Source organism: Pithys albifrons, chromosome 13 (genome assembly GCF_047495875.1).
Source record: "Pithys albifrons albifrons isolate INPA30051 chromosome 13, PitAlb_v1, whole genome shotgun sequence".
Taxonomy (NCBI): domain Eukaryota; kingdom Metazoa; phylum Chordata; class Aves; order Passeriformes; family Thamnophilidae; genus Pithys; species Pithys albifrons.
The window spans coordinates 9433422-9454381 of record NC_092470.1 but is presented as its reverse complement, the minus strand read 5'-3'; the positions used below and the strand labels follow the sequence as shown (position 1 = coordinate 9454381).

At 39.9% G+C, this 20960-nt stretch overlaps 1 protein-coding gene across 9 annotated transcripts in view; it reads right to left on the bottom strand.

The window, feature by feature from the left end:
• MYO5A (myosin VA) overlaps positions 1-20960 on the bottom strand; it is a 97836-nt gene that overhangs the window by 72924 nt on the left and 3952 nt on the right. For 8 of the 9 annotated variants that reach the window (XM_071568744.1, XM_071568747.1, XM_071568749.1 and 5 more), the window contains exons 2-3: positions 4814-4924; positions 3599-3770 (exon numbers count right to left, since the gene is read on the bottom strand). In XM_071568744.1, coding sequence (XP_071424845.1) covers positions 3599-3770; positions 4814-4924 — 283 coding nt within the window. Of the gene's footprint in view, positions 1-3598; positions 3771-4813; positions 4925-5378; positions 5412-20960 lie in introns of those variants that run through there. The other variant, XM_071568746.1, reaches the window with a different exon arrangement.

The window sequence follows — 20960 nt, the reverse complement described above, 5'->3', positions numbered from 1 at the left end:
GGCACTGCTGCTGGGAACATTATCCCAGTTTTAAATCCTGTCATGCATTTATATATCAAGCAAAAACATTATAAACAATAGAATGTATTTCAGGAACAGATCTGAGAGATCTCAATCTATTTCCTCATATATATGGCAAGTTTTATGTCTCGACACACCCATGCAGGGAGAGGCTGTGTTTTTCCACAGCCTTTCCATCAGTCATGACTTCCCTGAAATGACTCAGGAGCTGCAGTGAAAAGTCTCTACAAACGTTTATGCCAGGTTCTAATGCTGTAATGACGAGCCAGAAAATAAGAGTGGGTTAGGAAGGAGAAGTGACCTCAGTACTAGAAGACTCAAAGAATATTTTCCGTGTCAATTTTTAACATCTGCCCTTTGTAAAAAATGAAATATGGCTGCACCACCAATTTGAGCCTCCCAGGCTTGCAAGTCTCACCAGAGACATTAAAAAAATCTGTGTGAGACTTCAGACAATTCCCTGCTGCTTTTGGCTACACTGGTAAAAATAAATCCTTGAATTTGAAACAAGCAGCCCTGTGACAAGTCTTCAGCATATTAAAACATTTAACTTCAGTAGGAATCTGTAAAATCAATGAGCAACTACCATCTGGAAATAACCAAAACAAGTGAGTTCAGAATTATTTGCTTTCTGTAGAACTTTGAAATCAGTCTGTCTCACAGGGCTATAATCCAGATTAATTTACATATAACTTCTCCTTATCTCCACTAAATCATATTGCTATTTTAAGAAATATGGCCTTTCCTAAATCAGATTTATGTATGTTTTTGTTCCTACAGTTACACTAAATTGAAGTCTGGCTACTCTTTGTGCCATTTGTCTTATATATACCCAAAGTAAGTGTACCTAATTCTTTTATCTTGAATGTACTCACCCATCTGAGAACAAATTGAACATAAACATAAATAATTTATTAATTTAAATCAAAGTATGCTCCCCTGCATAGCAAGCAGTATTTTTACTAATCTGAACTAACCAGCAGTATTCACTGAGTACTCATCACAGCCATAGCAGTTTTTCCATGTAAACATTCAAATTTCCCTTTGTAACTTTTCAACTTCTTTTCTTAATTCCTCAATTCATATTACCAATATTAAAGCAAAGTTATAAATCACTTCTGAATAGCTGGTGAAAGGGTAACTTGATTATAACTTCAGATTTTCTGTTTAAAAGTCTGAATTATTTCAAAGTGAAATTTTAAAGAATTTAATATCCATTTGATATATTACACTAAGATAGCGTGGTTGAATTAATTTCTAGGGCCCTGGACATCCATCCATTCCAGTTCTAGTTCTGCTGGTTGAGAATAATGTTACCATAATTCTCTTCATGGACTGAAGTGGTTTTAATCTCCTTTGGGCTACATCAGCTGTGTTTGCTCAAACCACCTTCACAGGGTATTTATACTAACCTGACTAACGTGTGAGTCAGATTAAGAAAGCAAATGCAATCCCTCCTGCAGGCTGAGCTCTAAGGCAATGATCTTTGCAGGGGGGGGTAATCTGTGCTCAGGCTGGGAACCAATGGAGAAATTTGAAAGGTGGATGGGTGTGGCCAAAGGATCAGACTTTTAAAGGCAAATACACCAGCTCTAGTCTCCTTAGCTTGTACCTTAAAACACACATGCCCCCACCCACAGCATTTCTCAGCATTCTTCAGCAGCGTTAACCCTCCATCACTGTCTTCTCCTTGACCACCAGGGAGCCCTACACTACTGGATCCACACACTTCTAACAAACCACTTCAGTCTTGTTTGGAAGCAAACCAGCTGACCAAGCTCCACCATCCCGGCCCTCTGGCAGACCCAGCCTTGAAGAGCTAGAGGCCTTCCAGGCCCCATGAGAAATGATAAAACCAGCCAAAACCACAACTACAGCTGCACTGGGGAAAACATGAAACATGCAGTTTTCATGTGTTCCCAAACATGGCAAAACACAGCTAGCAGACAGCACATTCCTTCTGATTCTTAAAGCCTCCTACATGCTGCCAAACACAGAGCATGCTGCAAGCAGCTGGAACACAATCCGGGCAGGCTGTCTGATGGGAGGGGTATGGTGGTGTTAGCAGGCATGAGACCACCAAACTGAGACTGAAGAGCCCTTACAAGCTCAGGCCATGAGACTCCAGCTGCACAAAAGCCCTTTCACCCAAGAGCTTTGCTGTGGGGGCACTAGGGAAACACAAACTGAGGTGGTTTCCCAGTGCTGGGACCACAAATGCACCCTCGGCAAGGGTTGCCCAGAGATGATATGGTGTATCTCCAGGCAGCAACAATGATACTCAAATACTCAGATACTCTAACTGGTCCAAGTCCTGAGCAACCTGATCTGGTCAGACCTGTTCTAAGTAGAAAGCTGCACTGAAGACTTCCAGAGGTCTTCTGCAACTTAAATTATTCTGTGCTCTGACTGCATGATGGGATGAGACGTGGTATGAATCATCTCCCACTCCTACAGGAGTGAAGTCTGGCTGCAAGAAGGGGGTGGCAAAGTCTGATCCAGTCCCCTGTGATGTGGCCACTGCTGAGAGCAGGACTGGGAACAGATGCACTCTGCTGAGAATCTGCAGATTGGGAACAGCCAGAGTGAGCAAAATGTGGCAGGATGTTACTGCCTGCAGTCTGCCCATCACAACATGTTTAATGTGCTGCTTGTCATAGCTCTCCATACCCATCATCACGGGTGGAGTTGTAACAGATGTCAAAAGTACAGGTAAATCAGAGAAATATTTGAAAAATTAACAAAGTTTAGGTATTTTGAAAGCTTATATTAAAAGCTAGCAATGTATTTTGACTAAACACAGATTTAAAAGAAACATATGCACACAGAAAAAAATCCCAGATGCATCAAATCTAAATTTTAAGCCTAAACTACCTCATAATGCTTTAAAATAGACCATTAAGTTACAATTTTGCACTTATAAGTGATCATTAAATAACTTTCCCCTATTCTGGCCATCTGAAAATACCACAAGCTTGAGTAACCTTCACTTAACTTTAATTTGTGAGTTAAATGATACTTTCAAAATAAAGATCAATCTTAACTGGGATAGGACAAGCCATGGCTCAGGAACTGTCACAAATACAGTCCTATTTAGTTGCCATGATTGGAAAACATGAAAGAGAAAATAAACTGGTATCTTCCAACAGAGATGGAGGAGCTCAGTGCAGAGGTTATAGCTGGGCAACAAATCCACCAACCAGCAAGGCTCACTCCTGCATCTCCACCGTGTGAGGCCCCTCCTCCAGCCCACGCTGACCTGAGCAAGCCTAAGGGCAACAACACCAACCAGACAGGAATCCCACTGGCAGCTAAAAGTGCTGAATACACATCTTATAAACAGAGTCCATTGGGAAGCTAGAGGAATCCACAGTGAAGTCAGTTTTCTCTGAACCTTAATACTCTCAGCCTCCTTGATGCACTTGACCATGAACACAGGGCTCTTCCTAAGAATAACCCAATATGCCCTATCATCAAATGATTACTAAGGTAAAGGCAGCTATATCAACAAACAACTTTCCTCTTCCTGTCTAGGGCATTCTCTGTAAAGATGATGGTATGAAAAGACAGTACTTGCCACAATAGGTATAGATGAGTTTAGAGTCTATGAATCGAACTTTGAGGTTGTGTAAAACGGCAGGTTCATGGAGATAACTGAGCGCTGTGAGGTCATTTTCACCAACAAGTATGTCAGGGTTTCTCAAGGGTGGGAGTTCCTTTGTCTTTGGATCTAGGCAATATTCTAGGTCCTGAAAATCAAATGGAGACACTTGTTGAAAGAGGTGGTGTTTATATTTCCTCATTCAGTCCCTCCAACCATTCTTCCCAGCAAAACATGCCCAATTTACAAAAACACAACGCAAGGTTTAAATTATCTGGTGACTTGATTTGATTCTTCTTTCCCCAAAACCGTAATTTAAAATTTCCCCCAAAGGTTTTCTGTATGTACAACATGCAACTGGATAGATACCATCTTTTTAGACCATTACTTAAGCAAATCCCATGCTTTTGCTGCCATACCCTTTTATTAAATAGATCAAAATACATTCTATCATAAATCTAGCCAGTGTCTCCCTATTATTTTCCTCTTGAGTGGGACAGGAAGAAGAATCAGACTCCCACCAGTCTATAGCCAGCTTCATATACACTAACACAACATAAGAACACTGCAGAACACTGTGAAGAACACAAAGCCTGGAAAAAAATGCTAATTACAGTTTTTGCAGATATAAATTAATCTCTAATATAGATGTTAAAATTTCACCTGTCTCTAGATCAAAAATCACTTTATTTACCTGCTACTTCCATGAAAAAAACCCAACTAGAAGCATGTGAACATTTTGTAGACATGTCACCATTACTCAACACAGTACACACCATCATTTTTGTAATGCTCTTAATCCTTGCACTTTTTATCTTAATTAATTTTCTGATGGTTACGCTAAACCTAAAAATCACTGTTTTATTCTGTAACACTGTTGTAGCAACACTTGCCCCTGGAATATCAAGCCACGGTTACAGGTTTACCAGCATAAGTAGCAAAAATGATACAACTGAACATAACCAGCAGTGGATAAAAGCAAGTACTTTTTAATTTGCTCTAAAATAAGGCAAAATGTAACTAAACAGTAAAATTTATCACACAAAAAAATGCTACAGGAAATGAGCGGACAAGACTAATTGCACACACCAAAATACAGACATATTTTGACAGTACTGCTTCCTGAATTAGATACACCAGTCTCTGGTTGAGAAAAAGCACAATCAGCTTACAAAGAACACACAGACCTACCTTGCCCTCTTCAAGTCGAAGCTGGAGGACTTTATCTCCAGGTTTATAATCTTTGAGAAGTTCTGCTGACTTCCAGACTTCTTCTGGATCAGGGATCCAAACCCGGGCATACTGCAATACAACAGCAAAAGATCAGTGAGTTTTTGTTCTGCTATAGTTAAATCATCAATATCCATGACACCAAAACTGTTTTTTTCTTTTTTTAAATACATGTTTAACAGACAAACACTTAAGCAAGAGAAGTTAATTAGTTTATACAAGGTAAGCTGTTTCATTGACAGGCTACATAAGCTTAATTTATTGCCTACACAGAGAGAAAAAGGCATTTTCCATGCAGAAAGTGTTCCAAGACACATATTCAGTGCTGAAAAATCTACAAAGAAAGAAATATGGGTTTAAAGGTTAAAAGCTCTTTTCTTTGTAATTACAAATAGAGCAAATTTAAAACAGATTATATCCAGGGTGCCAAAAGAAAAAAATGAAAAAATTTGGTTGAAAAAGTCTCCGAACAATAGAAAACACCCCCAATAAGCAAGTTTTCCATTAATGACCATTTTCACCCAACCTTATTCATAAAAGTAACCCTGCACGAACATATGACTTGCTTTCAGAAACAGAATATTTGTATTTTCAAATGAGTGAAGATAAAATGCTATCATATTCAAGAATCAATTAAAGGTGTATGGAAACCATCTTGTTACTTATACAGTTGCATGTATATGCAAACATGCACCTATGAAAACAGCTCTTGAGTAACACAAGGAAAAGGCTGTGACATTTTTAATATATTAAAGCTTTTGAACTGATGCTCTTGCAATGCCTAGAGAGCACTGAGATCACCTCACACCCATCGCCTTTGCAAACAAAACAGTTTCTTGGCTTTAGAGGTGCAGTCACTCACCTTGTTGCAAAACATTCTCAAGCCAATAAATTATTTCAAAATAACTATAATGTATTTGTCAAAGCACGACATTTCATGGCAGAGAAAACTGCATTTGGTCATACAGTTTCACTACCTCACCTTACACAACTTGTTCTTGTATAGCACCCTCTGCCTCAAAGAAGCGTTCTGTCCCCCCCTCTTATTAACCCAGTTTTCCCACTACTGAAAATTACAAACTGCTTTTTTTCTCCCAGGGATTGTCTGCAAGACTTCATGACAAACTTCATATTGCTTTCTTGTTGCAAGACAGGACATGGTAAAACATGTTGAGCGCAGGCAGTGGTTTGGGGAGTGAGACTCATGAACTGAGCAGCTTATGCCATGCATGTAAACCAATTCTCTCTACTGAGTGAAAGGAGAAAGATAATGAAATAAACAAATAAAAATTCACTTTCATTGTTCCCACTGCATGATATGTCATGCTCCCACACCTGGTCTTTCTTCATCTTCACTGGATGTTACTGCCAGCCCTAAGAATCTACTTTATACAAAGGCAGGAAACTTTGCTTCTCACAGTAAATTTGTGGCTGTGTGGCTTAGTTTTTCCTTTGACCTTTATTAGTTGCATATATATTTGATAGTGTTTTCAGTATAAAATTGCCACATTACTTTAGTATTTACATACCCTTTTCCCCACTCCCCAAAAGACTGACAAATTAGTTGAAAAATGAAAGATCCCTCCAAAAATTCTTCAGTATGTGCTCCTGACATTCACACAGCATGGCATCTAACAACAACAGAGCTAAGTAGCAGCAGAAGCCATGGTTTGAGCATTTGCATTAGTTGTTTTCAGCCCTGTATCCACAATTCACATGGTAAGAAGCCTCATTTGAGCTGAAACAAAGGGGTGTGTGCTCACAAGTATATGTGCAATGCAAGTACAAACCCACAGAAACTACAGAATAACTCCTAAATAATTAACTAGTACTTAACAATAGAGATGCAGCATTAAAGCCAAGTACTGTGCTCAGGAGCAACCTTTTCTTTCCTTTCCACTCAGTTTTTAAACAAAGGATTCATAAATCATGAACTCATTATTTAATATAACAATATTTTCAAATCAGAATTTCATGTAATATCAAATAATCAAATAAATAATTCATGAACTCCATATATACAAACATACCACAATGCACCCGAACTCTTTTATTAAAAGAAAAAAAACCAACACAAAACATCCAAAAAACCAAACCAAAACCCTAAAAATCAAAACCCTGCCAGAAATCAGAGAGGTTTTTTTAGTTAACACAAAGATGCTACAGCATCAGACTGAACGCATACCACACTTTGACTGAGTTCCACCCCCAAGCTGAAGAAGTTCCCCATCCCCAGTATTTCTGATCGGATACTCCTTCCAAGGAATTAACAGAAAGTAAAGTAAATGTAATAGGGAAGAGGAAAGCATTTAAATGCTCTCTAGCAAAACAGATCAGGAGGCTGGTTTCCTCTAGGCTACACAAAAACATTTCCTGATGTAAGAAAGCAGCAGCCTGTAAGACAAAAATGCTGTTGACTTGAGGCAGCAAATGCTGCGTAGCAGTTTCTAACTATGTGATCTATGGCAGCATGAAATAGGCACCTTTAATTTATTCAGCTGAAACTGTACATTTTCTACTGTCTAGAGAAGGCAAAGAGAAAGCAGAAAACAGATCACCATAGAAACTGGGTTACTACAGACAGCTGAACCTTCCACATGACATAAACCTACAGATATTAAAGTCATCCTAACGAAAACTAGGCTGTAGCTTTTCATCTCCAGCATCAGTGCCTAGCCTTAAATCCCTGCCAAAGAAAACACCTGCTAAAAAGAATGGGTGGGAGGAAAGAGAGATGTTCCTAATTATAAGCACTGAATCATTTCACAGTATTCTCACCTCACTAATTTAGCAGGATGATTTGCAAAATCAGATTTTTATGCTATCATTTATATTATCAGTTGATACTAAAATCCCATTGCTGCCTAGTCTTTAGTCGGATCCAACTCTATACTGGAAAACAAAGTACCACCACTGGGATAAACAGGATCAAGGGCCTCTCTCTAGGGAAATACCTTACTCTGGTATCTTCTGTTCATCTTCGTTATTTACATAAAATCAAGTTTATAACAACATTAAAATAAGGCTAAAATAAGATAAACTTCCAGAGACACTGATTTACAAATCAGCTTTCTAAAAAGGAAGTTCTAGGTAAAAATGGCAATAATGTCTAAAATTATAGCACTGAAATGACAATAAAAATTACAGCAAGAATCAAATCAACTGTAGTGTAATTGTGCCTGATTAGGATCCATGAATACATTACTCTTTGTGGTAGTTCAAGGCAAATTTTGAATAAAACTTCTGATAGGGGAGCTACAAATATGATTTACTCAAGGAAAGGCAGTGAAATGAAATTTTAGATAAATATTGCTACCTTTCCTGTCAGCCCAAGCTTACCAATAGTGTCACTTGCACTTTATATTTCAGTATTGACTTGGCTCAAATAAATTTAGCTTTGCTATCCAGGTGTCCTTTCTCTGTGGGTATGATTCTGGCTCACCAGTGATGCCTTCCTTCTTCCTCTCCTCACTGGAGATGTAGGACTGGAAGAGGCATGAGGGGACATACAGCACATCCTTCCACCCTGTGACAAAGGCACATCTCCAGCCCAACATTCTCAGGACCATTGCTTAACCTAAAGTAGCTTAAAAGTCAGAATGAAAATATAATGGATACAGATGAGATGCCCTTGAATTCAGAAGAAAAACAAATAATTAAATGCATAATGTCAGGACTAGTTTCCTGCCCAGACTCTCTTCCATCCTCATGAGACTAACATAAAAAACCCCAGCATCTCCAAAATCCCATGAAAAGTGTGGGGCACCATACTTTGCACAAGAAAGGACAAGTTGGGCTGCTGAAAGGTAGAAAAGAAACACAGAAGTGTTCATGTTTTACTGGTGGGTCAGAGGATTGACTGGATTACTACAATTTCACATAATAAGAAAATATAATAGAAAATCGCAGCATTCTGTCATACCTCATGATTTCATCTTAGATCACATGAAGAAATCAGCAGACTATAATAATTATCTATTAAAGGAGACCATATGACTCACAAAGCCTCTCTTCTGAGATATTAACCTCTTGAAGTACTAATTGACATTGCTTACAGAACAGAACTAGCAATGCAAGCAGCTCAGCACCCACTTTAGCAGTCAAATAGTTATCTACTTCCATTGCACAATCACAAACAAATGAAGGACACAGAGCTATGTTTTCAGCTTAACAGCTCTTTGGGTAAGAGTTGAAACAGTTCATGAAATGATCAACATTTTAGAATGAAAAAAGACAATACAACTCATAGAAAGCTGTCCCTACTTTCTCAGCAAGATCTATCCATACAAGTAAAATTGTATGGTTTTCACTCCAGCAGAGATCATCTCTTTTTATTTGCAGACAGCCTCAAAACCTCAGTCTTTCAGATGTTAAACATGAAAAAAGTATAAGAGACATTGCCCCCCTTCCTTTCATGAATGACCTTGGTTTTGGGTAGGAATAAAGCAGCTCATTTATGTCTGGATCAAAGAGATACTGTCAGTCCTGGCAGCAGTAGCAGGAGCCAATGGAACAGCAAAAGCTGGGGAAAGTCGAAGCCACATTTCACCTAAATTGTTCAATGTGAACCTGCTGCTGACAGAACATGGACACCTGGAGAGAGCAGGCTGCGTTATTAGGCTGGAGAAAGAAAAGGATCTCTGCTAGTAAGGCATAACAACAAAAGAGAGCACAAAGCCTGCAAAGTTCCCACAGCAGAAGTGTTGAACTTACCAATGCAAAATGCAAAGTTATTAGAAAAAACATTTCTGAGCTATGGGATTTCCCTGGCTGGGCTTGCTCTGAAAACACAATTTGATGCTATTAGAATAATTTCCTTTCAGCTTTGTATTTTTCCCTATGCTTGGTTCACAGTGCCACCACCAAGGATGACAATACTGAGCCTAGAAATGCAATGAAACAGAAAAGTTTAGCTTTTATAATATCAACATAAGCAGATCCACTGCCAGGTGAGTAACAGTCAGACACAAGTCTTAACTTGACCAACCTGGATCTCCTACACAGGGATCATGATCCCTCACAGAGGAGCTGGGAGGAGGTTCTGCTTCTTCCACTGCTAAAGCCACCTGTCCTGTGATAAGTAGGCAGTCCCAGGGATGCACCCCTATGAACAAAGTGCTCCTGGCTGCACTATGAACAGACAGACAGGGCTTCACTCTCTTCTCATAAAAATGCCACGTAACCAGGGAGGATCAGAAAGCAGAGCATCTCTATGGCAGGTGGGCTCTGCTGCAGAACCTCTAATCAACTCATCTCAATTCTTACAGCCAAAGGGAATCATTAACTTTGGAAAAAAATCCAAAGAGAAATTAGCTATTTTCTCAAAGGCAGTAGCACTCTTTGGGCATGAAGCGCATTTTGTGTCTTGTTGCTCAGCAACAACCATTTATTTACCTCTTGTAGTTTAAGGCCTGATATTTAGAAAGCATTAATTTAAAAAGACATTTAGTCATGATATATAGTGGGGGAAATGTAAATGACAATTTGTATTAATGTTTTAGTTCCTAAACAATGCCACACAGTTAGTTTAATAGGAGGATCAAAAGCCCCATGTTATTCTGTCTCATAGGAATTCCCTGAGGGGCCAAAGAGCACCCAGGGGACAGCAGAGACCCAACTCTGAGCTACTCCCTAAGACACCACCACTATGAGTCTGCATAGCACCAACATTTGTTTGCAAATTTGGGACACTGTGCACACAGTGCTCATGGTTAGGCAGGAAAGGCACTGCATCCTTCACCACACATGAGGAAACTCCTTGAATCACAGCTTAATGAAAAGAAAAAAACTGTTGTATTTGAGTATTTCATCTACCCTATAAATAGCCACTATATTTGAATCATAAAGATATAAAAGCTTTCCCCCCCTCTTAATTCTTTCCTTAAGTATTTTATAAGGCATTCTTTGTATTTAGGGCCTGGGGACTTGCAAGAACAAAAGCAACTTGTATGTTGTTTGTCAAACGTGCCTTAATTGCACGGGGTACAATCAAAACCTATCAGCATCCCACACAGAATTGCTACAGCAGGATCTGTGTCTTCAGCCACTGCAAAGATGTCCACTGACTTACACTGACCTGAAACTTCACCTTACCTCAAAGTGATGCAAAAAAGGCTACATTCCAAACATAGGATATCTATATACTTGCTACTACAGGGAAATTTGATCAACAGGCAGAAATGTATATTTTTACATTTCTTTAAATATTACAGTTATTAGAACCTTTCCACTAAAATTCAGAGAATTGTCGCCCTGCAAATCTACACACTGGGCCTGACATCAAGGCCAAAAAACTCAGTGTTCTGCTTTAAACTATCAAATATATCAAAGAACAGTTATATTCCAAGGTTGTAAATGATTCAATTTTCACAAGAAACATTTTTAAGGACACATGAAATGTTAAAAGTTGTGAATTTATTTCATCTTTAAAAACATAGGTTTCTACATTTTATGTTGATTGCACTTGACCTTCTCTTCAAAATGGCAGACAGGGAGACAGATGTGGTTTATAATCAGCTGTTATTAACCCAGACAATACTTCAGCTATCAAAATGCTGCCCATTCACCCCCCCTAAGCTGCTGCATGCAGGAACAGAACTTGTTAGCTCCTGTTGTATTTCAGAGATCCCCTTTCACAGGCTCTTCTCCACCCTCCCCAAGCAGCCACCCATCCTCAGCCAGCAGCCACAGTTACATCTTGTACTCTGTGACTTACTCAGCGCGTGATGCCAGTAGCACCCACTGCTGGAAACCACTGGGCAGTGGTGGGAAGTCACATGCAGCACTGTCTGGGCACACCATGGATGTGCCTACATGATGCTTCTGACAGGGCTTAGTGAAGGCTGTACATGATGAATTACAGAAAAACAAAATGTGTTTGGCCAAGAGACCTAGCCAGCCTGTTAAGAGGGAAGCACAGCTACATCCTTCCCTATGTCCCTGCCACCAACACAGGGACAAGGACCACTGACCTGTGGCTCCCCACAGGATTCTTCATACTCCGCCAGTCATCAGCAAACCTGCAGTGTAATAACCCACCATAAACCCTCAGTCAAACTGAAGTGCTGCTATCTTACTCCCTGCAGTATGCTATTCTCATTTAATTTAGCATGCTCCTCAAAAAAATAGTTCATTGAAAGTAAATCAGGCTTAAAAAATATTCACAGAAATATCAATGTTGAAGAAAACTTTGTGTTTGAAACAGTTTTGATTTCTAGACCTGTCAAAGGAACAAATGCTGCTCTGCAAGATCTTTGAAACGTAAGGTAATTACAGCTACAACCACCAGTGTTCTGATCACTGCTTGAGACACAAACCAGATGAATAACCACAATAAGATCTGCAAAAAACATGGAGCAGAATCGTGACGCCTACCCCCGACAGAGTGACAGGAAAATATTCTGACTCATGTAAAACTACATTTGGGGTCATATCCACAGAGAGAGGCATATGCTGTACTGCATTTCAGTCCATGACAACAAAACGAAGGCCAACGCTGAATTATATGTCAGTGATTTCAGAAAGAAGTTAATTATAAGTCTGCCTTAAAAGACACAATTCATCCAACCTGAAAAACATGTTACAAGACTTGTGGAAGGGTGGTCACAAGAAATTTAAGGGCAAATTAAACAACTGCAGTTCCCCTGAATATTAAGCTAATGCGACATGTTGCACTGAAGAAAGATTATTAGGAAAAGGATGCTTAATTTCATGTTTGTGTGAATGCTGAGAGTATATTACAAAAATTTGCCAGTTTAGAAGTTCTAAAAAAGCCTGTACTTAAGGAATACACATATACACACACAAGTACTCAGGATCATGATCAACTTCATGGGTGCTCAAATTTAAGATTCAAGAACACAAACACTTAAAAGGGCAAATGAAACAAGAGGAAACACTGAGACGTGCAAGTTGTAACACAGACTTCACAGCATAATTATCGAAGTGCAGAAATGAGTATTATTTCCACATCCTTGGTACAAATTCAGTGCAGACTCTCGTGTTTCTTACATATTTTTCAGGGCACAGCCCCTGTTTTGCTCCTGGATGGAAGGGGTCCCTAGTGCTGGCTGCAGCTGGGTGTCCATCCTGGATTCACACACACCCAAAGAGGAAGTGCTGTCTTTAGTCTCAGTGTCTCTGCTTCAGCACTGAGCCATCTGCATCACTGCCATGAGATTATGTGGTTTATCTACAAGTTGCTTAGGCAGGAAGGGAAAATAAAGGGCTGTATTGATCAGACAGATGCACTGCTACAGCCAGGGAGTCTGAAACAAGTCACTGAGAAAGAAGTAGTGGAGCCCTAACTGATCACCTACTCATGGAAGTGAAATAAGGCTACATTTTCTACTATCTGTACATCTGGATTATGGACAATTGCTGACTTAACTGTGCAAGTTTAATTTAAAAGTGAAAAGAAACATATTTGACACAAATGTTGATAGTAGATAATGCTGCACTTTTCTGAGTATTTTTCTGTAAAGTTGAGCTCATGTCCAATAGCACTCTCTTGTTTTTACCTAATCCTATCCCCCAAAAAAGTGACATAGTGAAACACCAAACTGAGGTTTTAAAAATCAAAGACTAACGGATTTTTTGTTAGACCAACACAAAAGCCCCAGGCTGAGATGAAGCTGCATCACTAAACCAAGAGTTTTACTGACTTAGCTTGAGTTATTCAGGGAAAACTGGTTTTACTCAGGAAACCCAGACTGTAACTGTCATTATGGTCCAGTCCACACGACAGACACTTTATGTCATCCTAAAACAGTAACTGACATCACCGAAGCACATCTAATGAAGCTGTATTTAGTTCCACCATTTTTTCATAGGAAATTAACAGTAAGTCCCCACACAAGGAAACCAGAATGACCTGGTATGAATGACCTGGGCAAGCTCAAACTCAAAACCAGTGGGCAAAGTTAAACCTCCCCAAGAGCCTCTCTCCACAAGAACTGGAGGAAGTTGTGAAAGTAGAACTGGACTTAACAGGCACAGTGTTGTCATTGGAAACTCCCCAGCGAGAGCAGCTGCGTTTCTTCCCCTGGCATCTCCAGCCCTGCTCTCATCACCCCTCAGTGAAATGGGGCAGAGGAGCTGCAGGTCCTGCCCATACCAGCCCTTTCATTAGCGCAATGCCAACCTTGATTAGCATAAGAAGTTACGGAAACACCTCTGTGCTGGAGAGGGAAGTGAAATTAAAACCTTTCACGCAAATTGAAGTGTATTTTAAAGCATACCATATTTAGCCTTAGAGAAACTATCCCACTCCTTTTCTCTACAAGTGTTACCTATTTGACTGTTTGCATCACCTTTACATTTCTGACACATAAAACTGTCACAAGGAAGAAGTGCACTGTGACATAAAATCTAACAACTTCTGCAAATGCTTCTCCTCTAAGGGAGACAATATCCTAAACAATGAAATTGATGTCTAGCAGGTTTGAAAAATTCTTCTTTATCTATCTCCAGGATCATAAGTCAAAACTCTATTTACTTTAAAACTTATTAATAAACTATTATACTATAATATTAAGATACTAACAAGCAGATATATATAGTTGGCCATACAGACCTATATGCTTATGTTAAAAACCAAGAAAACAGTAAAACATATTCTACTTACTTTAACATACATACAGTCTAAACCATCTATTTCCATCCCATATGTCCCATAACACCGATTTTCAGCACTTTCAGAGGCAGCTGCTGTTTCCTTTCCAGGCAAAATAGGCTCAATCTCCATGGAACTTATTTCTATGTTTCTTATGTTGGTGTATACTAACTCATAAGGCAACTTGGAAACCTCTCTCTCTGGTTTCCTCTGCAAAACAACTGAGGTCATCTGCTCTAAAGATACTTATGAATAACCCATGGAGTCTGCAGAGAGTAACGTGTGACAAGCCATGTTGGGGCAATGAATTCCCTCATTGTTAGACTGATTCATGGTATTTTTAGGTTATTTCTCTAGTCTACAAAGAGCGAGAGTGTCCTCCTGTAAATCACAAAGTAATCACAAAATTCTCTTATCTTGTGATAATCAAATGGAAGAATTCAAAGACACCATTGGTAATTGAGCAAGACTTCATGATTTTTCATATCCATTTGCAAAAAAGAGACCACATGGGTATGAAAATCACTCAGATGAGAAGTCTCTGTTCTTCTATATTTAGGACTGTCAAGCCTGGAACATGCAGTTTACATATAACCATAGAGCAATCTGGAAAAATGACACCACAAATCATATGTCAAATATCCCCTGTGTTAACACAGAACGAGAGCTCTTCAAAGCAGTGCTGATTTAGCCTTTACATTTAATCAGAACGCAACGGAGGGCTCTCATCAGATCATAGTGTAAGTAAGTAGCCTGGAAGAGTCTGCTCTCAATCATCTTCCTGTCTCCTAAGAGCTAAATAAACTCAATGAGCCACTTCTACTAATTGCCAGGGGCAGCTTTTATTCTATGTGAATTACACTGGCAGCCTTACCTACAGCCATACCTGAAGAGTAAAATGGCAAAAATGGAGATTTGATGAGCAATAAGGGAAATACAACAGCTTTCAAGATGTTCAGAAAATAGCCACAACTTTCACCAAACAGGATGGAAGTGGCAGACACAAAAACACAGCTGCATTCTGCATTCCTGACTGATTCTCCTCCAGTTTAATCTTCATACTGCTTGCTCAAACTGCTCATCACTATGGTGACTTCTCATTCATACTTGCTTTTTGATGTTAGGTTTGTACCTTCTTCTCCCTTACCATTTTAAGAAGCTTTGCTCCAGCCTTGAGAATCTCCATTGCATTACTGAAAGATCTGTGACAGTTCTTGCTATTGTCCCTGAAAACAGGCCAAAGAAATTAAATCTGTGCCACTAAGGAGAACAGAAGGTATAAAACAAGATTTCTGCTTCAATAAGTAATCCATTTGCACCTTCTTCAAATTTCGCTTTAAAAATTCCAGATAGATTAAAAGGTGGGTCAGCAGCCACAGTCCACACATTCAGTAGAAGTGAGGTCTTTAAACTTCATTATCAGTGCCTAATGTTTCCTATGCTTATCTTCCAGCTGCTTAATGCCCAGAATTCAGGAAGAAAGGCACTCCTCTAATGTAATCACACTAACTACTTAGCCTCTTTTTAAAAACAAACAAAAACCGAACCAAACTACACAAAATCCCCCACAAAACCTTTTAGCCGGCACTGATCAGTTCTTTACATTTTATTTGTATATAAATAGACTGATACATAGAAACAAACTATTAAATACTGCAACTAACTGCAAGCAGCAAGCCGATGTACTGCTCGGGTTGTGACCTGGATGGCCAGGAACAGGAAGACCCCAAAAGCATGAAGATCATCAGCTCGATAACTGCCCTTCATGTTTATGCAGCGCTGGGCAGTGCAGGTTACCCATCTCATGCAGTATTGGGCTGCTGCCTGGAGAAAGAAAATGGACTGTGCTAAAAGACGAGGGGCACCACGAGATGTCAGGGGTTCCTCAAAGGGGAAGCTTCTGCTGAAAATATGGCTATTAAATATTAAAACTGGGATTTAAGCAGACAGGTCTGAACTTATTGCAACGCTGCATACACAGAGCTTTCCACAGAGCACTTGACAAGAGACATGCTGAGGATGTTTTAATTTGTTTTCCTGCACAAATTATTTCAAACAGGTATATGACAGCAAAGGTATTTCCCTGCAGTAAGAAGAAATAGAGAACAAAAGGCTTGATCTTTCAGATTTATGTGCTCAATTTCAAAGCATAAAATCAAGCAATGTGTGATTACTCACACAGAATAAAGATAAATCTTTGCAGAATCAGGATTAAGCAAAGCCAGAGTTAAGCAAAGCCAAGCAACTCTGAGAACGAGGAGGAAATGATGCAGTCCTAAGCCAAGGGTGGCAGTGGCACAGGCAAGTGAGTGCTGTTCTCTGACAGGAAAGTCATTAAAAGCCTTGCCATTTGTGTTTGTAAACAAGGCCTTAGCAACCCAATCACACAACTCAGTGTCCTGGATGCAGCTCAGAAGTAAAACCAACAAAAGGAAAAAGCTACTGTATGAAGAGCCTTTGAATTCAAAACAATTTGAATTTTCTGTCTCACATGGCTTTTAGGTAACAGGTTTAATTTCATGCCTAATGCTTTTCCACTTACTTAGAAGTTTTCATACCAATTTAAAGCAATCAAACTCTTAGAAGCATCATCCCCGAAACAAAAACATACATCTGTTATGGCATACCATGAGAGGGGTTATGGTCTATGAAAATAAGCAGAAAGATATAGTTTGACAAAAAAGTCAACATCATAGACATGATGAAAATTTCCAAGAACCATGGGTTTATTTCTGACCCTAACATCGTATTTTCTGCAACAGGAACCACTTATTATTAAAGGGAAATAGGAAGTTCTTCCTTGCTATTTCAGCAGCAGAGAAGACAAGCAGAAGTTGCATTCTGCTGCTTCAACTCGAGTAGCTTGCTAATGAAGCATCAGGAACAAAAGCCTTGCCCAAATGGCATTTCTTGGCCCTGGGCCCAACTGTACAAACACTCACTCTCAGAGTCAAGCTCCATACACGCAGGAGTAAACACTGCTCCACTACAGTGAGCACAGAATTAGATCAGAGATAACCTCTGCACCTCCAAGCATGTGAAAGAAAACCCAGCTAAGCAAAGGAGTTCAGACTCTGCTCGTCTGTAACTTCATACATGCACACTAAGGTAAACTGACTTTAATCAAGAGGCATAAAACAAATCACTGACTCTTATCAGAGGAGCTCTTGCTGTGTGACAGCCCAAAGCAAACCTGTGTCCATCATCTTCCCCCTAGCCAAGATGCCTTTCAAACCAGCAACATCTGTAGGTATGCTTATGTATACATGCAGGTGTCAAACTCTCCACTAACACAAGCAAAATTTCAAATAATTAAATACTTTTGTGTATGCTTTGCATGTGTCAAAGAATGAAACTCGAATTCAATGAATGAGTATAAATTAATGTATGAATGTAATAAATTATTACACATTAATGTGCCTAAATATCTAAAGGAGGGGGCCCAAAAAGATGTAGCCAGTGGTGCCAACCACGAGGACACAAGGCAGTGGGCAGAAAATAATGCACAGGAAGTTACATATGAATATGAGGAAGAACTCCTTTATTGAATGAGTCGAACAGTTTGCCCAGAGAGGGTGTGGAGTCTTCCTCACTGGAGATATTAAAGAATTGCCCAGACACAATCCAGTGTCATGTGCTCTACAATGACTCTTCTTGAGCAGGGAGGTTGGACCAGATGACCCACTGTGGTCCCTTCCAACCTGACCCATTCTATGATTCTGTCAATGTCCCTGCAGGCCACCCCAAGCTCCTCCAGGGTCAGAGCCTAATCCAGGCGCAGGTCCCTCAGGTCAGCAGACTTGCCAGCTTCACTCTGCTTTTCCCTCACAGCAGAAACACCACCTATGGTTAACCTCACTGTCACTTCTTGCTTTTTTAAAATCCTATTAAAAATAGACCATCCAGAAACAGGGCAACCATGTGATACTGGACATTTTGTGTTGTGACTTTCTCCAATTCAGCTGGCTCAATGAGCCCACTTCAATAACCAAAATGCTTTTCTTTATACAGAGATTAACAATGAGTCTCATAAAGAGAGAGACAAATTGCTTTGTTATTAGAACATATGGAGAGGATTGAAGTCCCAAAGGCCCCACAAGGAGACCCTAAAAGCTACGTACATCTGCCTGACAGGGACCTATCCCTTACAACTTAACCTGGAGCTCAGTGGCTCAACAAAAGATAATGGTGGTCATTACCTACATTTTCTGACATAGCGGGAGCCCAAAGCACTAATTTGATCATTTATTTATCTAAAAAAGAATATTAATCCATTAGCTAAGCCATCTGCCTATGGCACATGCTATAAAATCCCTGCAGTAGAAACACACTGCAAATAACCAGTGGCAGTCCCACATACAGACATTACTATTCTGAAAGTATTGCTGGTAAGAGTTTGGGGGAATCCCACGTAATCCACTAATATTATTAGGTAAATAAATTAGACCAAATTATTATAAATGGGACCTTCACAGCTCGTTACGTGTAACAAAAAATTCCTACAACTTTCAAGATTAGGCCTACAGAAAAAAAAAACCAAACAAGAACATTTGAAAATATCAAGCCATGCTCTCCCCTCCCCAAAAGTAGCTCCCAGCAAAGCTACACTTCCAGTGTTTCATTAGGACTACAGGATACACTCTCCCAAAAACTATTAGTGGGCTATGAGAAGCTTTCCAGCTTGGTTTGCCTCCGCCCTCACCACGGAGGCATCATTTCCTGCTCCAGACACACTGAGCACCCAGGGGAGCAGCTCTGGTGCAGACTGAGCTCTGACTTAAACCATCACTCTCCTTGCTTCCCAAGTCTCAAGTGTATTTTAACAAGATGATAAATTGCTGACATGTCACAAAACTGCTCATAGGAAGTTAAAAGCTTTTTTCAGTCTCTTAGGCTGCTGTGGTTGATATTTGACTACAGGAACCTTTTTTTTTACAAAAACATAGTGAAATGTCGAGGTTATGTTAAACCAAGTATTGTTAAGACTGTTGGGTAATTAATTATATCCTCAGCACCTTCACTTTAAAGGCAAAAGGAATAAAGTGGGTGCACAGTGTTGTCACTGGCAGAGCTGCCATTCCAGTGACACGGCAGGTTTCTGAAACAGCTGAACCAACTGAAACATTCTCTCTTCCCTTGCTGCATTGGATTTTAAGAAGAGGCAGAGGTACAGTTATAAAGTATCCTATGAAGGTTCACTGTCATGTGCAGATGCAATTACTTGACAGTACACGTTTGATTTCTGCAACAGCCTCTCTGGTCTGAACTGTCCGACTCAGATCCAGCACAGGACACCCAAGCTGTGCATGGAGATGAACAACCCCCATCTCTGCTCTAATGGGCAGCAGGGTCCTGGAAGGACAAAGTGACCTACTGAGACAAGTGGTTATTGTTTAAAGCTTCGAAGACACTTAGGTCATGTGTATTGAATAAGGTGGAATATGTAAAAAATTTTCCTAAGAAAGGATGTTCTTTGATGTTTGATCTTTGTGTACTTTCAAGCCTAATCAACAAGAAAGGAGATTTACCATGAAACAGCAGTTAACAAGCTCTAAGTGATGCCCAGATGTTAGAAATTACTTGTTGGTAGAATTGCCTTGTTAAGGTTTTGAGCTTGACATGCTCCAGTGATCTCAGACCTGAGGGAGGTTAACAACAAAGTGTGAGAAGAAGGATGTACCACTGATAGCGGCTACAAAGAATGCAGAATTCACAGGCCACAAGGACATTTGGCAGAACCCCCAAGATAAGGAAATAACGAATAAAGCCAACTGAGCAAGTGCATTGAATCAGCTCTGGCTGGGCAAAAGGCAGTTCTGGCAGGAGGACATCACGACCAACTCAAAGACCACTAACCCAAGAAGCCCACCAGCCCAAAAGAAGAGAAAGACTGAGCATGTGGACAAATTAGCACGAGAAGTGAGAGAATCATTAACCAATAGAAGATAGAAAAGCAATTAATAAGAGAACTAGGTAACTTGCAGCCAATGAACATTAATGTCTCTGCTAAAATGTACACATAATGACAAGTTTTGGTAGTCATCCTGCTGGCTTGGTGGATTTTTCCCCCAGCCCTACTTTCAGTGTGGAACTGTAAATAAAATCAAATACCTCTGAGTGAGGATTGGTCACTTGCACATGGGTGAAAACTGATTTTGGGACAACAGTTTGAACAGCACTATACCAGACTATATAATTAAGGCAGCTTCTTTTTTAAATCCCAAGAAAAGTCCAATAATAGGCACAGAAATTTTGAAACAGTTATATTTTCTCCTTTATGCTCATGTTGGGTGTTTTTTTGCTGTATTTCCCTAGCCATGTACCACAAACATACCCAAGAAGAGCCACAGCCTGGTCAGAATCCGCCATTTGCCATTTTTTGCCTGCAAGGACCCAGCAGAACTGAAGAAGAGCAAGTCTTGTTACACCCTTGGCTTCACACCCAGAGCAGCTGCTACAGACAGCCCCAGGAAAGCAAGAAAGGGCCACTTGCAA